We start from the raw sequence: 23,682 nt of genomic DNA on the forward strand, positions 1-23,682 counted from the left end.
TGCTCTTCCAAAGATCTATTTCTCGTGATTCGAAACTTTCGCCACTCGTCAGTCTATCAACTCGTCTTTAATTAACGAAACCAAACGGGTTGGCACAAATATCTTCCAGAAGTCCATTCCTCGCGAAACTTTCCCACCCCTCCATACGGAAACACCTCGATTCGATTACAACGTGCTGCCAGATCGAAGCAACCGCAAAGCCAATCTTTCACCCGATCAAGTCAACTCGATAATGGAGATCGGCGTCTAAAGTGACTCCAATACATTTGAATAGATTTCTCCGTAGAGCGGTAGCGTTCGAAGCAGTTCCACGGAGTCGCTGTCGTAACAGCCACTCCCAGCGAAGTCTGCAGTTTTGCGGATTTCAGCGAAGTAGCCGCGCTATTGGAGACCCGGATTCCCACGGCATCAGCGTAATCTTCGACCGAACTTCGTCGAACCTAATATTTTCCGCAAGTTTACGCGGTCCGGCCTTCTCCTTGCGTAATCACGTTTCCCGTTAACGGTGTAATTTACAGTCAACCGCCCAGCCATAATCTTGTGTCTCGCAAGGTACACGCTAAACTAGTTCCTCAGAAGTTCGATAATTATCTCGCTACAACGAGCCTCTCGATACAGTAGCGTCGCGTTAACTGGTCGAGATTTCATTTTTCCAATTGCCTTCGTAATTATGGACGAGATATTCCGCGACACGATATCGTTCGTGCAACGTTATGTTTTACGATTCGAGATCCGTATCATTAGGACTGTTAAGATATGAGATATTTCGTCTAAATATATCGAGCAAGAAATTACTTTGTGAGATATTTCATATTTTTGAGTTATTCTATAGAAATAATAAACAGAAATTGTATTTGCAAAATACTCGAGGCGAAATTAATTTCTGAGATATTTCATCTGGAGATAAATAAAACATTTAACTATGACCAGTTAACGATGGGCTATTGTGTAACAAGCTTCTCCATGAATCTTCCACCATGGCAACATCATTTATTCGTCGTAGGATGAATGCAATAATTCATCGATCGAACACATTCGGTAAATCCCTAGCTGGCAAATAGTCGGAGCTTCGTAGTACGAATCGGTCATTAAGCTATCCGGAGACGTGGCTTCCAATCGGCTTAGCTTTCGGATCGAGTTTCGGCGCCGACAGGCTAACAACAAGCGGATGAGATTAGAGGAAACTCCTCAAATCCGTTTCCCTATGATCGGCCAATGAAATTTCACCAACGATACAAAATGTCCACGCGCGACACAGTGGGCCCCCCTTCAGCAGCATCGTGCAACATCTGATGTATTCTCTCTGGTTCGATGACCATCGAATTCTCTTCCATCCAGCTGCTCCTCTTTCTCTCTGTAGTAGATCTATATGCGTTGTTCGCAAGTCATCGCCCACGTGAACGTAAAGTAGATAGCGAACGTAGTTGGCAGACCTTTAAGTAGAACGCGGTAAGAATAACATCATCAATTTTCCAGTGCACCATCTGCTCGCATCATCCATTAGCGTTCTTTTGCATCGCTAAGCCCCGATTTTGGAACGGGTCACCCGTGGCGCTTGCACGCCCGGAAAAATAACTGCGATCCTGACGAGCTTCTCATTCGATTGTTCGCCAGTGTCCCCCACCAACGTCGCCAGCAGCACCCAACCCCACCACCCATAGAGAGTACACCACCCCCATTCGCAGAGAGATCTGGTCCGGTAGAACTAGTTTCGAAACCGAAGTTCCTTTAGTCTAGCGGCAGTAGCGACCGAGTCTAGCGAAAAAAAAGTAGTGGTCAGCCTTCGTAGATGACGTAGAGGATCATTAAGTTTTTTCATACGCTTTTGTACTCGAGTTACATCGTTTCCACTAGCTGCTGCTCGCCCACCTATATCGAAACCTACCTTGCCAACCATTGATCGTGTACAAAGAGTGAAGAAAGACAGGCCTAGAGAAGGATTGACGAGGGACGAGATGTAGAATCGAGATCAACGCGTTCCAAGATTGTACACTGTACACGTGTCTGCTTTTGTCTTTATGATCGTTTCTCCCACTCTGTCTCTGTCTCTGTCTCTGGCTTTCATACGATGCACCGGGTGATATTCAACCATCAGCCGTTCTGGTACACCGCTCGTCGTGCGGGAATAAAGGAGCGAATGAATTGCCGAGTTCCGGCTGCGAAACTTTATGAACCGAAGTATTTCTTCCGTTCTTCCTCCATAAACAGTTTCCACGAAAGTTTCACGGTTTACAAGCGTTGAACGTCGTAACTTTTGTTGGACCCATCTTGTAATTCTGAGAATGTCCGGAATGAAGTACTTCGCGTGATGAAGCTTGTTTCGACGATCTGTATACGTATTCTTCTCGCACGACAGACCGTTTACCAGTGGCTTGTCGTCAAGCTGAATGAATCACCCTGTGCAAGGATGATTTAAAAGGAGAAATCGATGCTTAGTCGATGATAAGTCGATCACTGTAAGATAGACAGGTTCTAACAAACGTGTCTCTAATTTCAAATAATCATGTTGGCGAGTGTGTTTAGAATCTGTAAAAAATATTTGCAAATTTAATTATTATTTATTAAATTTATTTATTGAACATTTTTATGTATACGTAAAAAATATGTTTCTTGAAAATATAGAAGAACTTCTGTCTTTGTAGTTATTTTAAATTAAAGACACTTTTAGAAGAACGCTCTGTCTGTCTGACCAAAGCATAGATCATTCTCCTTAAGTCGTCTCGTATCAGAACACTTTGTCTCTTCTCGTGTGAACCATATAGAGCATAGCCTTGTCTATTGTCACTCGTCAACCACTGCACCTGTTTGCCACTCTCTCTACTGTGTCTAAGTATGCTATAAGAGTGCTGTCAGTGTGGAATAACAACGTGTTAAAAACACGCCCAGTTCCCCTGGTGGTGCAAATCGTCGTCGACGACAATGCCGACGACGCCTCCGCCACCCATCGCTGCGGTACCCGGCCCCGGTTCCGGTTCAGGCTCTGGTTCCGCTTCACAGGGTGCTCAGGGCGTCGTACTCTGTCCACGTACGCTGTCGCAGGTCCGACGTTCACGGCTACGAAGGGCCCTCACCGAGGCGACCGCCGAGACCGTCAACTACGTCAAGACGGTGGGCACGATACTTCCGACTAAGCCGTAATGCCTGATCTATCTTAACCACCCGTATTATACACGATTATTTGCAATGTTGATTAGTTACAATTTTGCATCGTACACACGCACGGATCGAGAGTCGAGTCGATTTCGTTCTTTTGGAATGTTAGCTTTTACTTCACTTTTACTTCAATAGTACGTTGCTGACACTAAGATGGGTTAAATAGAAATTTTGAAAAATTGTTAGGGTTTAATACGAGCGCTACTGGCAATTGAAATATAGAATTTGCGTCAAAGGAGTTAAGTAAAATTTATGTACAACGTGCTTAGGTTAAGTAATACGTTCAAATTTGATGGTGATAGTCGGTAATCAATAAGAGATTGGAAGTACATATAAAGACGAAGCTACTCGATTCCAAAAGAACTCGGTTACCGAAGTTAAAAACTATAACGCGTTTAATTTTCTCGGGATTTCTCTGCTCGAATGTTAAAAGACGTCGAAGAGCGGCACGTTACGACCTTCCATTTTCGACGATAGGAGCAAAAGTTGGATTTGTCTCGGGGATAAAAGGATCGTATCTGAACAATTCGATTCAGCGTCGTTAGCATCCTCGCGAGGGGAATCGTATTCCGGTATGTGAAATCGTTCCGATCTAACCTAACCTCGACGCTCGAGGATACGCGCGATATTAATGCAGCATGCATTTTATTGTGCGTACGTGCGATTATGTGTCCGAGCACCGTAGTTAGCGTCACTGACCTATAGAACATGCCTCTCACCCACTATTCACCGTCACGCTATGAAGTATTGCAACCAATTTACGAACCTAGACCTTAGATCTATCTCTCAGCCAGCCATGACCTGCATTCTTCGAACCTGATGGCCGATATATCGGAAGAAACGCCAACGAAGAATCCGAAGTGCCGTTTCGTTCCCCTTTATTAAACTTTCGTCGGAAATGAACGAAAGATAAGACGGTTTAATAAGGAACTACATTTTTCCCCGTTGTATAATTAAAATTTATTGAAACGTTTTCGAGGAATCAAGAGTTTCTTTCAATTAATCGAGATCGTAGCTATATAAATTCACTAGCGCGCATTTATGAAATAACTTTTATGTACTCGTCGCTGAGGTTACATTATGTACCAACTTCCGCCAGCATAGTTTGCAAACTCTGACTGTGCATCGATCGGAGTCGAGGATGTCTGCTGTTTCCTTGAAACAATATTAGTACATGATTAATATACATCTACTTTTAACGAAGTAATCGAAACATAGAATATTATTCTTTTTTTTTCGAAAAGCACGATATGAATTTTACCGATTTTTTAATAATTTTCATAACAAGCGAACCAGATTTTTTGAAAGAATTAGAAAATTAGATGTTTTTTAGTGTTAGTAGTATATTATTTAACGAAACTAATCTCGAAGTTAATCAATAAGAGAGAAACGAAAAAGAGAAGGAAAAAAATAAGGAAAGCAGACGAGGTTGCGAAGTGATGGTAGAGAAGAAATAAAAGAAGGAAAAGTAAAGGAAAGGAAAGGAAAACAAATCTCTACGGAATTAAACAAGCAATTAAACCATTAGTTACCATCTCGAAACCGTCTTATCTTTACTTCCCCACGAATTTCTTGCTTCTTGAACTTGCGTAGTACTCAGACTGCTATTTGCCGCCCACTATGTACCAGCATGCCCTCTCTTTCTCCCTTTTGCCTAAAAGAAATCATAGAATCGCGTATCTTGAATACAGTAGCACGAACAACGAAGTTTAATATCGTGCTTGGTGAAATACGTTTTCTTTATGCACTTCCCTTTTTCCGCGCATTCTTTATCGAACTAACTTAGCCCGCCGCATATGCCAGATTTACGGTCGTGAATTTCTACTCCGTATACGGGCAGAGACATGTTATAAAGCTTCGAGGCATATAACGGAAAATTAGCATCTCGCGTCTCACACAAACGTTAAGCCTGATTTCCCTGCCTCTTTCATCTTAGATGCCCTAGAATTGTTAGTGATAGATTCGCCTAGAAAATTAATTAGGAGATGTTACTTAAATTTTATTTTAATCTTAAGAAAACAACAGAAATTATTTTTCTAAGGGTCTTCTAAATCCCATTTAGCCCGAAACCAAGGTATAAAGAAACCTACGTTATGGATAACCTGTAAAGTTATAAAACATAAAAATATTATTTTCAATTCAATCGAAATCTTTCAATTTCGAACGAAAAAATGGCCTGTCAGCACGAATTCATCCATCTACTATCGACAACGATCAAAATTCAGATGGACATTATTGCTTCGCGAACGACGACAATTTGGCTCGTTTGCTACGCGCTTTTCACCGGTTCACCGGTCGGAAACAGTGGCATGAACAAATGGCGCGCTTACGCTGTTGGAAACGGTCGAAACGCGCCTCTGGTAAATTACAACGCGCCTCTCTGAGCGCGAACGATTCCGGAAGGCCCGTTTCGATGTTAGTTTCGCTCGATGAGCGGACAGCCTTCCAGCGTTAAATTTATCTTGGAAAATTTATCCACGCCTCGACTCGCCTTTTGCAGCTTCTGCGCGCAGATTAATTCCCGTGAGGGTTATGTTCATCGATTCTGGCAGGAAATTTGGAAATTTTGCCTGATCTCGATCAAGAAAATATTTGAATTTAAAATAATAATTGTTAGCTAGAGATAAAAAATTTAAGAATATTATTAATATTACATTTTTTCATACTTTCCTCAAATTTGAGAAATATTCTAACAATAAGATAATAACTAATAATAATAATAATAATAATTTCTAATAATAAAAGAAATTGTGTAAGGGATGAAAATAATCCAAAGGATGCTTTCCACGTTTCACGACTATTTCCCAAGATGTAGAAAATTGAAATATTTTAAATATTCTATTTTGTGCATTTAATATTCAACGTTTGAACAATCTATATTTAAATTGCGCGTTCGAGACAATTCGCATTCCATAAATTCTCAAGTATTTCAGTATCAATTTCTACAGCCAACTTAATTATACGTAACCGGAAGTTTGCGAAGCGTATCGAGATCAGCCGAAAGAGCTTTCACGATATTATCATACGAAGTAAAATGAAATTACTAATCGTGGCAGACTCCAGCCAGCTGTGTACCAGTGACACAATCTGCATCGTGATATCGTTACGATACGAGCCGAATACCGCGATCCACGTTGTTATTAAGCGAGTTCTGCTACTGGCATTTAAACGATGTCTTGGATAATTGAACAGGTTGTGAACGTGCTTCTACGATTGGAAGTCTATAGGAAATTCGACGAAACACTGCTGTATCCACAATATTAATAGCCGAGCATGAACAGAACAATCGTTTTATTTATTAAACTCCGAAAGTACAATTATTAGATTGAAACATATAAACGAGTTTTACGAGTCACGCCTCACTGAATGGTAACAAATGTGCAGTTAGATGCGTGAAAGTTGAAAAACTAAATGTGATTTATGAGATATTTTACGAAGCAATAAAAATATTTGTTTAAAAAGAAGTTCAGAAAGTTGCTACAACGAAATTCTTTATGCAGTCCTATCTATGTAAATGTTTTTTTTTTTCAAAAAGAACAATAGTAAAATAAAATCTATAAGAAAATATAGCTATGTCTCGCGAAAGTATTTGGACAGTTGTCATCATAGGTGAAAAGAATGATTTTAGTTTAGTAATTTCGATACTTATGCAAAATGATCAATGTAATTTCTTTCAAAGCGAATATTTATAACAAAATAAAGTCTCTAAGAATATAAAGCAATAGAAATTGCCAGCATAAATTCTGTTCAAACAGACCAATTATAGTAAAAAGTAAAAGTCCTGACCTACTATATCGACAGATATACATAAATCAACGTAAACACAATTAACTGCCTTCTGCGTGCACACCAACATTTTCAGGGGCGGGAAATCACTTCGATGGATCGATGAATAAACGCGATGTAATTGCACGTGACGGTAGCGGTGTACAGAGCAAGTGTACAAGTCGTAGAGGATCAAATTATGTCGTAGACATTAAATCTTCGTAACTGATTGATTCGTCGTATTAATTCGCATGTTTCCGCGTAATGATTGTAATTAATATTCACCCTCTCCCTCTCCCTACGTTCTGCTACGTTACCAGCAGTTTCTATCGGATCTCGTTCATGGATCGTTACGATTTTGCCTGCTAACGACAGCACAGCCGTTAAACAGCACCGCTTCTGGTCGTAAAATAAATCGCCAAGATCGCGTAATACGACGCATGAATGAGATAAGGGAATTATGATTGCCCTCTGGCAGAATGCCGTTCTAAAAACGCGTTTATCTACCAATTAACACTTGGACCAATACACAGGCCAGGAGCGTTGTAAGGTTTAATGGTGCGGTTAATTTTGACTGATTATCGCGCCACGAAATAGTGTTTCTCGTGTCGATATTACGCAATCTGTAGGTAAACATCGGAAAAACGCGTGTGGGTTGTAGGCTGGTTTCAGGTTTTATTGGATGTTGTACGTATGTTGCAGCACTCTATTGTGCGGAAGATATGGAACATGGATGGCGAAACGAGACCGATAGATAAAAATCTGATTTAAAATCTGTGACGTGTGCATAAGGGAAATTGGAATATGTAAAGGTATTTCAAAATTAGACTGATTATTCCTAGCTAAGGATGTAATATTCAGTTGATTACATTCTGTTAAGAATATAAAGGAGAAATTCGATATACAGATATATGCAATTGCGATCGATATGTGCAAATATTATTTTGTAATATTACATCGATTATGCTTTGATTGATTTGCTTACGAATACGAAGAAATAATTTTTCTAACGAGATCGTATGTAGTTGATGATATGAGATAAAGATTGCGCAAATCAACGATGATCAATAAAAAAATTCCTATTAAATCCGTAGCATCTCATTAACAGAAATTGGTGGAAATACTTATAACTGGAGGTGTAATGCTAACCTAATTATATTTCCATTAATTTTGCTACGAACATGGGATAATTTGGTTATCCAGATCGGGCTTGATATAAGGGGAATTATGTAGAATATGTAAAATATGGTACATGAGAGAATTATAAAGCAAAGCTGATGGTTGTAGATAAAAACCTCTGTGAAACCCGCGACATTTATTTGAGAGAAATTGGAATGCGTGTACAGATTACAAAGCTCGACTGATTCGTAGCGAGAGATGTAATATCCAGTCAATTATATTTTGATTTATACGGTCTCGGGTGTAAACCAACACTTCACCTTTACAGAGAGATAACAATTTACATACATTTTGTTAGTTTGAAATATTCAAAAGATAATTTATGCGAACTCTAATTTAAAACAGAAGAAGAGAATACGAAATGTTATTTAACTGAATAATCGGTATCCAGTATAATATTAATTTTTTCTATCATGTAGTAATGACCGCGTTTCACTAATAAATTAATTAAACAGCGCAGAATATGTACGAATAGAACGATGATCATCGATAGGATCATGAAATCGCCATTTAAACTACTCGCGAGCGCCATCCAATCGTAATTAATTGATTCGTTAATCGCTGTCTAGATAAGCAAACGTAATGAATTCCGCTGTTGATTAATCGCGATCGTGGAAATACGAAATTTCCAACAGGCTATACCTGCTAGCTTAATCGCGCTATACGAACTATAGGACAGTTGCAAAATAAATGGTCGTATGACTTTTTCTCTTTCTTTTCTTTTTCAATGTCTGCTAATAAACCATGGAACGAGCCTCGTATTTTACTAAAAAATTTGTGGGAACGATTTACGATCCGTTGATTTATTCTATCCTCGCGGTTTTTATTTGGTTTAACGATTTATTTTCTTTCGAAACAAGTGTTTCTATCACGTATCGCCGGCCTGGCTGTTTTATTAGTGTTACGTTAAACGTTTAAATCTACGCGGTTTGTGAAATTACGAGCTCACGTAAAGTGCAGATTCACACGGTTGTGAAAGACGAACCGGGAATCACGACGAATGTTGAAATTCACATGACTGAAATTCAGATGACACAACTGCAGCTGTTAATCGCGCGATTCGCGGCCGAGCTGTAACTCCCAAGTAAGTTTATACGGAACGTTCTACGACAATCTTCTAACTATCTCGTAACCTAAGGTTCTGTTAACAGGTGAAACGATGATCGCGACTAATGTACTCTTTTCACGCAATATTAATTAATGATATTAAAGTGTTCGCAAGGCTCTTTACTATACATATTTACTACTATTACCAGTAATTCGCGTTTCTACATTGAAATCGATCACTCTGTGTACATAATTGGATTACAAATTTCTTCCACAACACAACAGTTTCGTTCAGATTTATGATATTTGAGATTATTAAAGTATTAGTTGTTTAAATATTTGGAAAATTCTTTCACAAGGGAAAGATATTACAGGAAGAAAGAGACATACAAACGAACCTATCATACAACTAAATATAAATTCGAAACTCTCAGCGATGCTGCGGAGCAAATCTTTGAGTACTTAGAAGGGCAAAGATTACTAGGAATAATTACATCGACAAATCATGCAAGTCAAAGTTTACATTCGGAATTTATACTGCGAAAATTCACGATTCGCCATAATCTTCTACTTACTCAGCAACCGCGTTACTAGCCAAATTCGGGCTAAAGCCTGCCATGAATCACGAGTACGATAAAAATCTTCGATCTATTCGCAGATTCGCGAGTTTCTGTGGTTCTATCCATTCGTGTAATGCCGATCAAGAGCGTAAATCCGATGACTCTTTAGCAAACTGTATCTAGCGATTCACGTTCGATCTTCGCAAAGTCCTTTAGTTCTCATCGCTTGAATGACCATGAATCACGACTAGAGTATCGAATATACGTAGTACTACGTATTTTGTAGTAGATACTGTATTTAGGCGCTAGCGTTCCAAATTACTTCTCGATGGTATCAACGTAGCGGGTATATTATCGAAATTGCGCGAAGCATGATTACCGCGCTTATTCAATAACTTCTATCATTTTTATATTTATAGATTAGATTATATATATATAGATTATAATAAGACTTATAGAATAAGAGACATTTAATTTGTACATAAAAGAGTATTATTGGCACAAATATCATAAAACTTGTACGAAGTAGTAATTACTTTTTTTTCTTAGAATTAAATAATACATTTCGTTTTAAGTAACCTGACCAGTCTCAAACACGAATTCATATTCAGTGAGCTACATTGGAAAATTATCCATAATATGTATAAATATATACATATACATACTTATAACATAATTTTCTAATCAATAACATATCTACGTTAATACATATTTCTACTATATTAAGTCGTATAAGAAAAAAATGATTTCATTAAGATGTTAAAAAATTCAGTGAAATCTAATAGAAGATGCACAAGACGTTAAGATTATTTTTTCATTATCGCGTGAACAACAGTTCCTTTTGACGTTTCATTTTATTTGACATACATTTGGAGAGTGCCTTGGGGTGGGTTCGCGCGAGAAGGAAGTCTGAAAGTACGGAAGAAAGATGAAACGAAGAGTCACGAGGAGGTGAATATAAAGCAATTTCCACCTTGGCTGAAAAATCCGGTGCTTTATGGTGGTTTAGGGAAGGAATAAAGGACTTTTCAGACACATCCGCAAGCGGATCGAAGTGACAAGAAGTAAAGCTTACGTCGTGGCAATTTAATAAGATTGCTGTTCGAAAACGATGCTGGAAATCCACGAATATACATTAGATGAGTCGACGTTTCAATCGGTGTGTTTAAGAAAAAATGTCAACGTGTTCGAATGATAAAAAGACAAGATAAATAGACTGAGAGTCGAAGCATTTATGTGTATGTACCTGTGTGTGATACCTGTGTTTTTATCGATTGATGGTTGATCTTGATGAGACAGGAAAAAGGTGTGGGCGTGAAACGATGTACTACATTTCTTAAAAGAGGATTTCGTTCTAGAAGGAATCGATTTGAAGCATGCACGACAGACGACTGCACTTGACTGGCAATAAGTCTCGGCTCGGCGAATTCCATGTACATTCCCATCCACCGTGTCAAGGGAACATCGCTTGTACCTTATCTTTTTTTCATTCCTGCAATTTTAGCAACCACGAAATATTTTATTAGCCACGATATATTCATGAAGAATCTGGTTCTTCGAATTACATCATCTTTTATGAAACAGCCTTAGACAACGTTGTTACGTCCGCCACCGCAAAATAATGGACGCGAAAAATATGAAAAATTTAATGCAACTAAAAGCAAAGGAAGAGTTTCATTTTTAAAGATGTTGGCAAATCATTAGCTGGATCGGCTAATGTTATTTACATGTAATACTATCAGTTAGTTATTCATTACATATCAAAAAATAAATATATAATTATCTAAAAAAAAATCAAATCATATCAGATTCAGAATGTGTCGTTGCACCATAACTATCAATCCTCCAATGTAACTTTATTTGGCACGACGATTCACTGCTCGATTTTTCTCGTGCCTTCTCTCCTTATACGCTCTGTTATCCCGTCTTGGTCTCTCAGTCTCTTGCCCGCAAACGATCTTCATTTTTTTTCGTTGCGTCGCTGCAGTTCCCCGCCGCGATTATTATCTCGGAGAACGATGCCGCGACGACAAAAGATTTGTTGAAACGATCTCTCGAGGCATCGCCCTGGCGGAACTCGAAGACTTTATCGAGGACAAAGCGACCGCCACGACTTCGAGTAGCCTATCCACAGAATAAATTCCTCTCCTTTCCCGTCGCTTTTTGGCCAGACGATCCTCCATTTCGGCGTTGAATTAATTGCCTCTTCGCTATCTTACTGTTTCGCGAATTATTTCCTGATTGATCTTCCGAAAGAATTTGTTACAGCGTTCCTTTCTTCGTTTATCTACGAAAAAATTTTCCACAAAATATACTAAGACTCGTATATTAATTAGAAGGATGAAGAAACACGTGATGGATTAAATTGACCATGGTATAACAACAAAGATAGTTTTTAATCATTTTAAACGTCAGACAGGAAGACAGAGTAGCAACACGATGAAATCTGACTTGAAATTTTAATACGTCCCTTCCAAAGTATCATAGCCGGGCTTTGTAGTTAAAATCAAAGCGCCCGACGAAAACGAACCTCGAGAAACAACCACGAGCTATTGACATTTACAATTAAAGCATATAATAGATTTAGGAAAACTAATTTCACGTGTAAACGTCCGCAAACTCAAATTCTTGTTCAAACTTCGAAGTATTTATATTTCTGAAAATTCGTTGTACTTTGTAACTTTCTAGCCTCTAGTCAGTCATAGATACATCTGCTCTATCAACTCATTAAAAATCGATTTTCCATCAAGGCAACTCCACATTTCCAATTTATTTGTTTCAGTCAATTTACATTGTTGACTTCCCTGTTGGAATGCGTAGAAAAAGTTTGTAGGAAAAGTAATAAATTATGAATTGCATTATTGATCTTGCTGTTAAATGTAAGATTAGATATAATAGAATATACTTTTGACGATAAGTGTATACTGTATATTCTGTTTATGATGCGAATGGGTTTATTAAATTTCATGCAACTTCGAAATGTAAACGGCAGAAGAAGACAATTACAAGTGACAGCGTGTCGTCGTTAAATGATAATGTTGGAGAAATTGTTAGCCAGTTCGTATAACCGATAGAAAGCCATGCCATGCGTGCGCGGTTGCAGCGCGTTATTATTGTTCGGTTGCTCGTGTCGTTGTTTCACTGATAGCACGAAGGTGCCTGAGTCTGACGCATCACCTGATATACTACTGGCTGACCGGAAAGCGTCGTATCTACTGCACTAGGCCGCGACACGGCAGCGTGTTGCACAGCGCGCGTCGATCACAGCTCATGATCTAATCGTCACTGACTTATTTTACCATAACGTATCAATGAATGTATTTTATATTTGATACTTTGTTTATGTTAAACCGAAGTTTTAAAAGATAAATTGGAATATGAAGCTACAGATTCAATTATATATGATCAAATAATAATAAATTAAATTAAATACGTCAATAGATGATACAAATTATACAAAGTAATATATTAATTATGATAAATTCAAAATTACGAAGCGGAATAGATAATACAAATTTCTGAAATGGAGTTTCAACGCGTAAATCAAAAATTGAAGCTATAAATTGATAAACACGCTTTGCTCTTCAAGTTTCGAGGGTAAAACAAAAGTCCGAAGTGAAATAAATAACAAAAGATCATACTGCTTTAGTAGGTAGCTTGTACAGCTGTTTTTGATACAGATTAATTGCTATTTTCATTTGCTTAATAGCACCCATTGGGGCAACAATCAATAGGAATATTTGCCGAATAACGGCTAGTATTACAACAACAACGGCTAGTATTAGGTACGACCATTTCACAAATATTGTTTCAAGTAACCATTACAAACAAATATTGAAATGTCCATTGATTTGATTGATCTTTCGAATCTTGTGTTTTTAACATATTCGTTGCTACTGATGCATATGTTACATTAATCCTTATTGCATATTTGTAAGTTCGCATTTTGTATACATTTGTAAGTTTACGCTACATTTTGACAGACATATTTAAAAGAAGAAACAAAGCAATGGACAATATTATTTAAGAATATTTCTTGATTGAAATATTTCTTGATTTCTTTGCTTAAAAAATGAGAAATATTTTGGTAGTAGAGAATTGAAAGAATATTTAAACTCGTTGTTGAAATTAGACCTAATCGCATCTCTGGAGACATTTATATCGCAGAATGGTACGAGATTAAAAATTGACGTGTTGGTCGCTGAACGATCAGGTTAAAATACACGTAACGAGTTGCTGTTTGGTCAGCGAATAGTACGGTTATGGAGAGAGGACAGAGGAGCACGAATGCAGCGCCATGACTGCATCACGTTCCATTACATGCACGCTTGGAAATACTGGCCTAGCTGTATGTATGCGGCATTCCGAGGCGTACGTGACACTTGTAGTTAAAATACAGCAGGCCGTACTAATCGAATAAATTTTCTGTGTTTGCTGGACGAAGCATGTCCGGCTTCCCTATTTAATAGCGAATTTAACATTCTTACTTTACGATCGATGAGTACGGGCCAATAGAATGATGTTCACGATGCATATTTTAGATTTTTGAATAGGATCGTACTTTGTGAGCTATAGGAATTCTTGCTCGTTTTATACCACAACTGAATAACGCGAAACGAACGTAAAAATCGTTTAAAATTTACAAAGAAAGAAAAAAATGTAGACAAAAAGAAGTATCAGAAATAAATTATTATTTGCTGCATAAACTATAAAGGGCTTTGTGTTAAATATATTATCTTCTTAAATTTACCTTGAAAGTCGCGATTATTTATGCCACCTTTTTCCGATGAATAAATTCATTTATTTTTTGAGAAGTTGAACATTGATCACTGATCAATTGATGAGCATCGATCAATAATAAAGTTTAAAAAGTTTACAGAAAGTGAAATTGATTTATTTAGCATCTTCGACTTTGACTCAATTTACTGTTTCGTCTTGAGGATGTTCGTCTTTTTTAGGAATCTCTGCGGACACCTTGTCACTGTCTGACTAAACATTGATTTACCTACTGACCATTGTATCTTCTTTCACTGATATTGAAAATTACATTTACATCCGTAACCTATCGCATTAAGGCGCAATGAAAATCTATGGCCATCGGTACATATACCTTAATATACAATGTACACTTACCAATCGCGTTCTATAATATCCATCAATCTCAAACAACTGACCAACGACGATACAAGTCGCGTTGTCAAAAAATCTCCGTTTAGTTTGAATCATAAGAATTCTAAAGTTTACTGTTCACTGTGATGTTTTTTAAACAATCCCTAGTGGTACTTGCAACCAAAAATTCTACTTAGCCAAAAAGAGAAACATACTTCTTCATTTGTTCAATAAAAGGATTTTGGAACGATACATATTGACGTGTAGAGTTGAAACTTGCTCGGTAAGATTATTGTTGAAAAATTAATATATCTTGTAAACACTTTATAGCATGAACACAACAGGTTTTATTCATATTATTATCGAAGACAATAAAAATAGCATAGCAAGTGAAGAAAGTTTCTTTAGTTTCCAACATTCTTACCATTCAATTATATATTCTTCAAGAATTGTAATTCTTCAATTAATCAATAAAACTCGATATCTGCTGTGAAGTATCTTCTAATTCCTGAATAGGCATGACCTTGTATGCCAAAAATCTTCCATTCTAACTATAGCAGTCGAGGTTAAAGCGTAAAAACGATCCATCGTGAATTATTAAATGGATGCTTCTTAAAATCGTGTTCAGTGTTTCCTCAACTCTGTGGAGGTCGGGTTTGATTTGTCAGATGTGTGTGAAACCTTTACATATATATATATTTTAGTAAGCGCTTTGTTTAACGAAGTTTAACATGTTTAACAGAGCTAGAGTTTAACAGAGAATATCGTATGAGCCTGAAGACAAATTTATGTCGTGTATATTTTTATATTTTTTTGTATCGTACCTATCATTACTTGCATAATTGTTTCATTAATTACTTATTGTCTGTATAATTATTTGTATTATATTTATTAGTATTATTTAGTTTATTAGCTGTTTTTATTTAATCGTACTAAATAGTATCTATTTTAACAAAATTAAATATTTTCATATATTTGTACAATGTTTTACGTGGAACACGAAACTGCAGCATAGATTACAATCATTAGGTAGTCTAGGTAATTTCTCTTAGATAACCCACGACCTATGTCGGAAGTTCTAGGTTAACAGGGTTAAATACCAACAATAGACAAGATGACCGATGAGAATTCAGTAAAATTGCTAATATATCCCACGTAAAAAATTCAGTAAACGATAGAATAAACGAACATAATCGAAATGTGACCATGACGCTGGAAATTATTCGGGATGATTGATTTTGATCTAATAATACCTTCGCGAAAATCTCCAATCGCATATGAAAACGCTGCATGATTACAATCGGAGAATTCAACGTTTCCTTGTTCTTAATACAACACTTGGAATCTATATTCATCTGTATAGCCGATAATGAAAGTCCGTCTATCGATCTCTGAGCTGGAAAAGTCCTGCTTCTGGTTATGTACATGGCAATGTTTTAGCGCTTTAATTATTGCTAGTATCAGTTTCATGAAAGTTGTATATTTTTCAGTAGTTACTTTTCTAATAAATATATTGTAGTATCTCATCCCTCATCCATGATACTACAATATTTTTAAATCTTTTATGACAGTAAATTTTATTCAAAAATAGGTTATGGATGTGTTTACGAAAATTCATATTTTCACAGATATCTGTCGATTGAGAAGTAAAACTCGAATGAAAGTATATTTTAATTTCTAAATGTGATAACATGTACATACTTTGCTTTTGATACTTTATATATTTTTACATTTCTTCTACATTTTTACATGTTTATACTTCTCATTAATATATGAATATCTGCAATCAATTCATAAAATTCTACGTTTATCTAATATCAAAGATAACATTTCGCCGCACGTTGAAGTATTTCTGTTCGGGTATCGAGTTACGAATTCTAATACCTTTTAGTTAAGCCTTCACGATAAAGCTCAATCACGTGATGCGATAAATTACCACAAACTTCTGAAAACTTTTACAACTTTTCGTCGTCATAGATAACATTAATCTTTTCAAAATGAAAGAGTGAACTTTCTTCGTGATAAAAATAAGATATTTTTATCAATAAAGAAGAAATAGAACACGTTGGCGTGGAAAGGTCAAATTATATCAGGCCTAACTTTTGTATTTACTTTTTCCCGTTTAACCATAATTCGAACGAAAATTTTCCGCCAAGAGGAATGCGATTCGTTGCCATGACGATATGTGTTAAACACTTAGCTGGGATGAAAGTTTCGAAACGTCTTCACGTGGCGTTATAATTTCCGACAATCTACTCGATTTGTCGAGCTGTATGGAACGAGTTCGGCAAAGTTACTCCATTAAAAAGTTTCCTCATTGTATGACCGACGAAGGTCGCAGCATCGCCTGGATGGCTCGCGGTTCTCAAGGAAACCAATTTCTTTTCCGTTGACTAAGTGATCTTATTGAGACGCGACAACTTATCGCTCGCTGCTGCGTTTCCGCGATAAAAGTTACCTCATTTCCGTAATTAATATTTGCATCCACGTTGAAAGCCTCTTCGAATCGATGCAGCCTGTCGTGGAAAAATATTTCAGTGTAGTTCGTGCGAGGTAAGTAGAGCTTGTATCAAAAGATTTCTGACTTGCTTCGATGGTTTGTCGGCTTTTAAAATTTCACCGATATCCATAACTATACCTCTGGATGAAAACAGGTAATAAATAATTCAAGTTCTTCCTCGCTTCTACCTGATTTACTTCTTCGATGCTGCTCTGAGAGATATTTTATTTAAACACACTCTTCGATTTTACAATATCTTTCATATTGTAATTCCGAACGAAACATCACAGGAAAGAGTGCTCTTTGTTAACGTGTTTCGTTGTATTTGGAATATTGGATCGATTACATGTACTTGCTTCTATCAATTGTTGTAAATGAAACTCGGTTTTCCGCTCGCAATTTCATATTTTTATCCACGCAATTAAAGGGGTGAAAATGTAAGCACAGAGATTTTATTTTATACAGTAAGTATTGTAACGACTACCTATTGTACTGTTGTAACGTTATATACAGTGTGTTCGAAAATCAGTAAGACAAGAAACATTCTACAAATTAAAATAAAAGTAGAATTAAAGATAATAAAACTTTGCTTTTAGCGTTACATGGTGTGATATACACGTGTAAAAATTACCGTGAAACATCTCATCTTATACTGCAACAAATTTTCTGCTGTTAGATAAGACTGTAACATTAATTCCTCACGTATAAAAGAGAATTAAAAATGGTTTAATCAAACACTATAATTGCTAAAATTTTTTACACGAACTAGTCTTCCTCTCGAAGAATAAGCCAACCAGCGAAATTTTATTATCCTTAATATTCAGTTTTTAATTAAAAGAATATTTATTTTGCATATTATACGGACTCTTCAAATTTTCCGTAAATGCATAACCATCCACTATTTACTCGCGAGTAACAAGCTTCTATAGTTCAACACCTATAGTTAGCATCATAATTAATTTGACAAATTAAAAGGTAAAGTCTGTATAAAATACCATGCATTAAATCTATTAGACTCGATATTAGAAATCCTCGACACTCTTTGACAAAATATTACCAATCGTTTCATCCGACGCCTCTGAAGTGTGATATACATGAAAACCAAAAGAAAGAAATAAACTAAGATACATTAGGGCATTCTATCGTGACCCAGTGCGAGATAGCTGTAGGAAGACGACGTGATGGTCATTAATTCTTTCAACGTGTGCTTCTGCCGGTGCGGCGGCACCGGTGTGCAGAGCAAATGTAACAGCGCGGAATCGTTACATTGATGGGCGCTGTCACGCAACGACCGATGATATATTGCACGAATGCATCATCGTTTCGTGTTGGAGATCCGCGTGCGTCTATCGACTGCTGTGTCGGGCCGATCGATCGGTAACCGATGAACCACGCTGGTAAACCGAGCTCGCGCGCCGTCAAGAAAATAATTCGTCCCTCGACGCCGCGATCGAACTTACCCTCAAATCGGTTTCTTTTTCGCTATCAGAATCCCAACTTCGTTGTTCCCAACATACCCTGTTTTGCTGTCCCCTTTTCTTTTTCCGGAAGTTTCGTGGCGCAGGGAATTCAAGTTGAGCTTCTGTTTGCTCTTTTGGTTTTTTATACCTTTTCTTTTCTCCTCGCCTTGTTTGAATTTCGCGTGTTTGATAAACATACAGTGGCTTGTGAAGGTATTCAAGTACCTTAACAGAGAAATGTTTCATAAATGTATTATGTGTGTCGTAAAAAACCCTTTGAAAATTCATTGGAACTGTAATGAGACACGATAACCTGTTCGTTTATTATAGAAGGTCAAACAACTTGGCTAATATAGATGAGATAGTATAGAAACTTGAAAGAATATTTCGAACGATAAAGTGGTTTCAATCGTGGAATCCGATTTTACTTAATATAAAATAAGCGTAATATTCATAGCATAGAGACGAGTACACGTAGCATAAACATAAAGTTAGCTGGTTAAGATCCAAAAACAACAGGGATCATATGCTTGATAAACCACAAACAAAAAACTAGCACAAAAAATTAAAACTACAACGAAAATTCGTGTCAACCACTTTAAGCTCTTACTTCATTCGATTAAAAAAATATACGCGTCGCTTGCCAGTAGAGGCAGTGTGTTTTATGAGGGGACTAAAGAGCTCCCTTCATGGGGAGATTTAATTACGCGTTTCGCCGTGCACGCAAAACGACAAGCATTAATTTTCGGTTGCGTTTTGCCAGTGGAGAGGCAGAGTCGCAGAGCTCGATTCGATATGAATCAATAATTCATGAACAAATCAATGTATCGGTGTTATTCGAAGGTGCATTCATATAAGCTGAACTGTAGTTGGACCGGAATCCATATCGGGACGAGAGTCCATGGAGTATCCGTATTCGGTGTCGCGCTCATCGATTTGCATAAGGCGCAGAAGACGGGTAGCGAATCGATAACGAATGGAAGACAGATGAAGATATTTTGTAGGAGCATCTTGTAAGACATCTTTCAGACGGTGTCATCTTTGCTTGTTGACTCGAATAAAAGAACGATTTTTTTAGTTTTTTAGATAAACGCAGAGTATTTTTAATATTTAATATAAAGGAGGAGAATGCGTTGAATGTTACCATGGAAACTACTTGCATTAAATATTGCGGTACTTTCATCAATAAAAGACTAATAGCATCAAATTAAACCCCCTTCTGAATTGTACGGCTTTTACTTGAAGCTGTTAGTAATTTTATATAAAGTGACTCATTGAAGGGAAAAATATTTGAGTTACGTGAGAAAGGATAATACGTTGGAACTTTAAGAAGGTTGAAGACTTTCGAAGCATTCAACTAATACATTCTACGTGTGCCTTTTTTAAATATAGAAAAGGATACTTACACCGTATATTATTGATATTTCATAAGCATTTCAAAGTTTGACAACCTAAGACCAACTATAAAGTATCCATTAGATAAAGCTGATAATAGAATTTCACTCACGATAAGTTTTTGCGAGTGAACTTTGGTAAATGAGATCGTGTCATCCGATCAATATGGTGTGTGATCGATATGCTTTAATTTAACGTTCTACGTTTCAACCGATGAATTTGTCGTAACGGCATTCCTATTAGTCACAGATAAATTAATTTTAACAGACCAATTGCAATTACGTGACAAATCCATATTCCTTGCGATTGTTCTATTTGTATACATGTGAGCCATCTGATATACATTGTGACGGAATTCAAATGGCGAGTTTATCAATACATAGTTTCCTGCGAAACTTCGACAGGTTATCGTTGCTCGCAAACATTCGCGTTAGAACAGTAATTTTCTTTAAAAAGATATTCCTATTTGGAGATTGGACTTTTAAAGAAAAAATGATTAGATAATTAGAAATAGATCGCAGATGTTTTGTTTAAAACAAAGCAACGAATGAATTATACATTGACCCCTATGTAAGTAACAAATTTATAAAAAGTTAATAAAAAATCCTTCACAATTCCCAAAACTGGAATGTCTCCTTAAGCTCAAAATAGAAACAAGGTGCGATGCGGTAGAACGATTATATTTCGAGGTCGAAAGAGGGTTCGTCACGTCGAAAAGCTGAGGAAGTTTTATGGCACCACGAAGAGCGATTCAGCAACGGTGTTTCCTTTTTTTTTTTTTTCTATCCCGCCTTCTCTCAAGCTTGGTAGTAGGATTAAAAGGGGAGAGAATGGATCTGCTTTCGACTTTCCACCCCCTTCGGTCCTTCAGCTATCGTACCGTTTGCCAGCCACCGATCGGAACGCTTTTTTGCACGCAATCCACGAGAGAAACGAGAAACTTTATGGAGTGAAGTTCCGCGTTTCAGTGCTGCAGACATCCGTCTCCTCCTTCTCCGTACGTTTCTTGTACAGTCCATCTTTCATCGTATTTTCTGTCGATACGTTCCCTGTGCTTTTGCTGAGTGATCGAGCTTCTGTTAGTCGCGGATCGTTACTGCGAATAATTCTTGTCTTTTCCGAACGCGTTTTACAAATCGTCGTCTATCGTAATGTTCGTTTTTCGTCTTGGAGTTACATTCTTTTTTCCCTGTTGATGTTTGAGATTTTCGCGAAATGAACGAATGAGATCGTTTAATTTTTTTTTAATTGTTTGATTTTTATCGAGTAAGGTACTTCAATTAAGTAAAGTCTATAGGTTTCTCAAGTAATAATCAGTTGATCCCACATGTTTTGATATATGCCAAATAATATTGCAACTGTAGTTGTACAAACTATACGTATGAAGCAATAGTAACATTAGCCATTGTCACACATTCATAATACAATAATAAAATTATTATTAATATACGATTAGTGATTGATTCGGAGACAATAAAGTTAGTTGCCAGCTTTGTTCGCTCGAAATCCTGGTATTTTCACGTCCGATGGCACCAACGTGTTGTCGAGTGCAGGCCAAATGCTAGTGTCCACACCAGGTTGGTGTCACGAGCAGGTCGATCCATTAGGTGAAGTTTACGAACTTGAAACTTTTTACAAAGAAAGCGCTGGTTACTTGTTAAAGTTACCAGTAAATTTATTCGAACCACAAAGCGTTAATGCGACTGACTCCCACTCGTTCATTTATTTCTTCTTGTTCCCCAATTTTTCCACTCGCACGTAATACTGTCGTTCAAGAACATTTCCGGTGTATGTACAAGCCAAGTTTTTATGCAGAAATGTTCGAGTGGCTGGGAAGAAGATGAACCGAACGAATTGACAAGGAACGAGAAACAAATTTGCGAATCTTGCTATAGGCAACGATCTCGTCAGAAGATAAATAAGTGAATTAACGGAGAAACAGCGGGTCAACGAGCGTCTCAATTGGGTACAATCGAGTTTTGGGTTTGTTACAACACGTCACGTAGCGGTAACGAACAAAACGCATTTAAACTGCGAACGAGGTTATCGAGAAACAGTGTAACTGCAATTCTCTAGCAAAACTCCCCATTGAGCAGCGATGAATACGGCCCCGACCGGCGTTTGTTACAAGTTTCGGTCAGATATTTCGTACTTCCGCCGGATTACAACGAGAATCAATGCGATACCCGTGCGGGATACGCCTGCTGATAATGGCGTATCGCGTTTCGATATTCATCGGAACTGTTCTCCAACCTTATTTCGTTTCTTCGATTCGACACTGTTTTAAAATTCTAGCTACAGAATAGTCTCGTTCAGATGCGACTGCCTCAGATTGTACGTTGCTGTCCGATAGGTTTAAAAGCGTAAAGACAATTCCTCTTCTCGTGTTTTCAAAGCTTGTTTTCTCTTTGAGAGAGCAATTTGTAAAATGGAACAAATAGGTGTTACATTGAAAACGCATTACAGGAATAGTGTAACTAATTTTACAGAAAATCTAAAGATATTTAGAAGTATTTTAAGATCCTCCAATGTCTTGTAGACAGTATTTAAGGTCATTACGACCTTCTTCGAGATTATTTAACTCTCCGAGTCGATATCCAGGTATTCAATGATCATTGAAGATCATTCACGATCACGCGAGACGTGAAAACTCATCTGAAGGCCATATAATATTCAAGGCCAATTAAAACTAGAATTACCACACCAATCAAAATGACTGGTTTTACAATTTCATTTTAATATTCCTATTCATGTTATATTTTTTCCGCAATGATGTAATGTCTTTAGCAACGATAAGTAAAAGAATAATATAATGAATTTTATTTCGTTTTTTATGTATTCAAACTAAAATTATTTTGTATCAAGACTACTTATACAATACCGGTCAAAATGACTGATACTTGTCAAAGTGTAAAAGGGTCCTGTAGTCTGTTTATCGGACCCCAATAAACCAATTTCCATCGTTTTATACAACTTCCCACACGTTTTTTAAATTTTTACAATGTATCATTCGATATAATGATATCAGTTATCAGGAAAATTCTGGATCGATCGCTAAATGTTAACACTAGAAATACTACACCAGTAAAAATGACTCGTTCTACAATTTTATGGATGTATCAACCCTCATTTAGGTATCATGGCCCCAGATGGTTTGATAATACCAAAAATGTACTACATAACATGGAATTCCTTCTGTAAGAAAGTAATAAATCAATAAATACAAAAATATTCTATTATTGCGTATTTTTTAAAGACCAGTCATTTTGACTGGTTTTGGTAGAAATAGCTTCGTCTTAACTATCGGTGGTTTTAGTGTTAAAGGACTCTCAATCTTGTTTGGAAGATATTTAAAGTTATTTTAGAATCACTTGAAAATAACAAAGGAATAATGAAGAATAATGATAATAGTAAAATATAGACCGTGATAAGGGCGCCGAAATTTGTTCTAATTATAAAACAAACAGAATAACGCCTCCTCCGCTTGTACAAACTAATTATCAAAGTAATAGGC

The 23,682-nt window shown here is 36.9% G+C and overlaps 1 protein-coding gene across 1 annotated transcript in view; it reads left to right on the plus strand.

Annotated features, from left to right (window-relative positions):
• The window catches only part of LOC117206261 (small conductance calcium-activated potassium channel protein-like), a gene marked incomplete at its 3' end in the record, with an annotated part of 194,225 nt that overhangs the window by 87,695 nt on the left and 82,848 nt on the right, over window positions 1-23,682 (plus strand). The window contains exon 4 of the mRNA XM_033445429.1: window positions 2,887-3,108. Coding sequence (XP_033301320.1) covers window positions 2,887-3,108 — 222 coding nt within the window. The remainder of the gene's footprint in view (window positions 1-2,886; window positions 3,109-23,682) is intronic.

Source organism: Bombus bifarius, unplaced genomic scaffold, assembly GCF_011952205.1.
Source record: "Bombus bifarius isolate JDL3187 unplaced genomic scaffold, Bbif_JDL3187 scf7180000008000, whole genome shotgun sequence".
Taxonomy (NCBI): domain Eukaryota; kingdom Metazoa; phylum Arthropoda; class Insecta; order Hymenoptera; family Apidae; genus Bombus; species Bombus bifarius.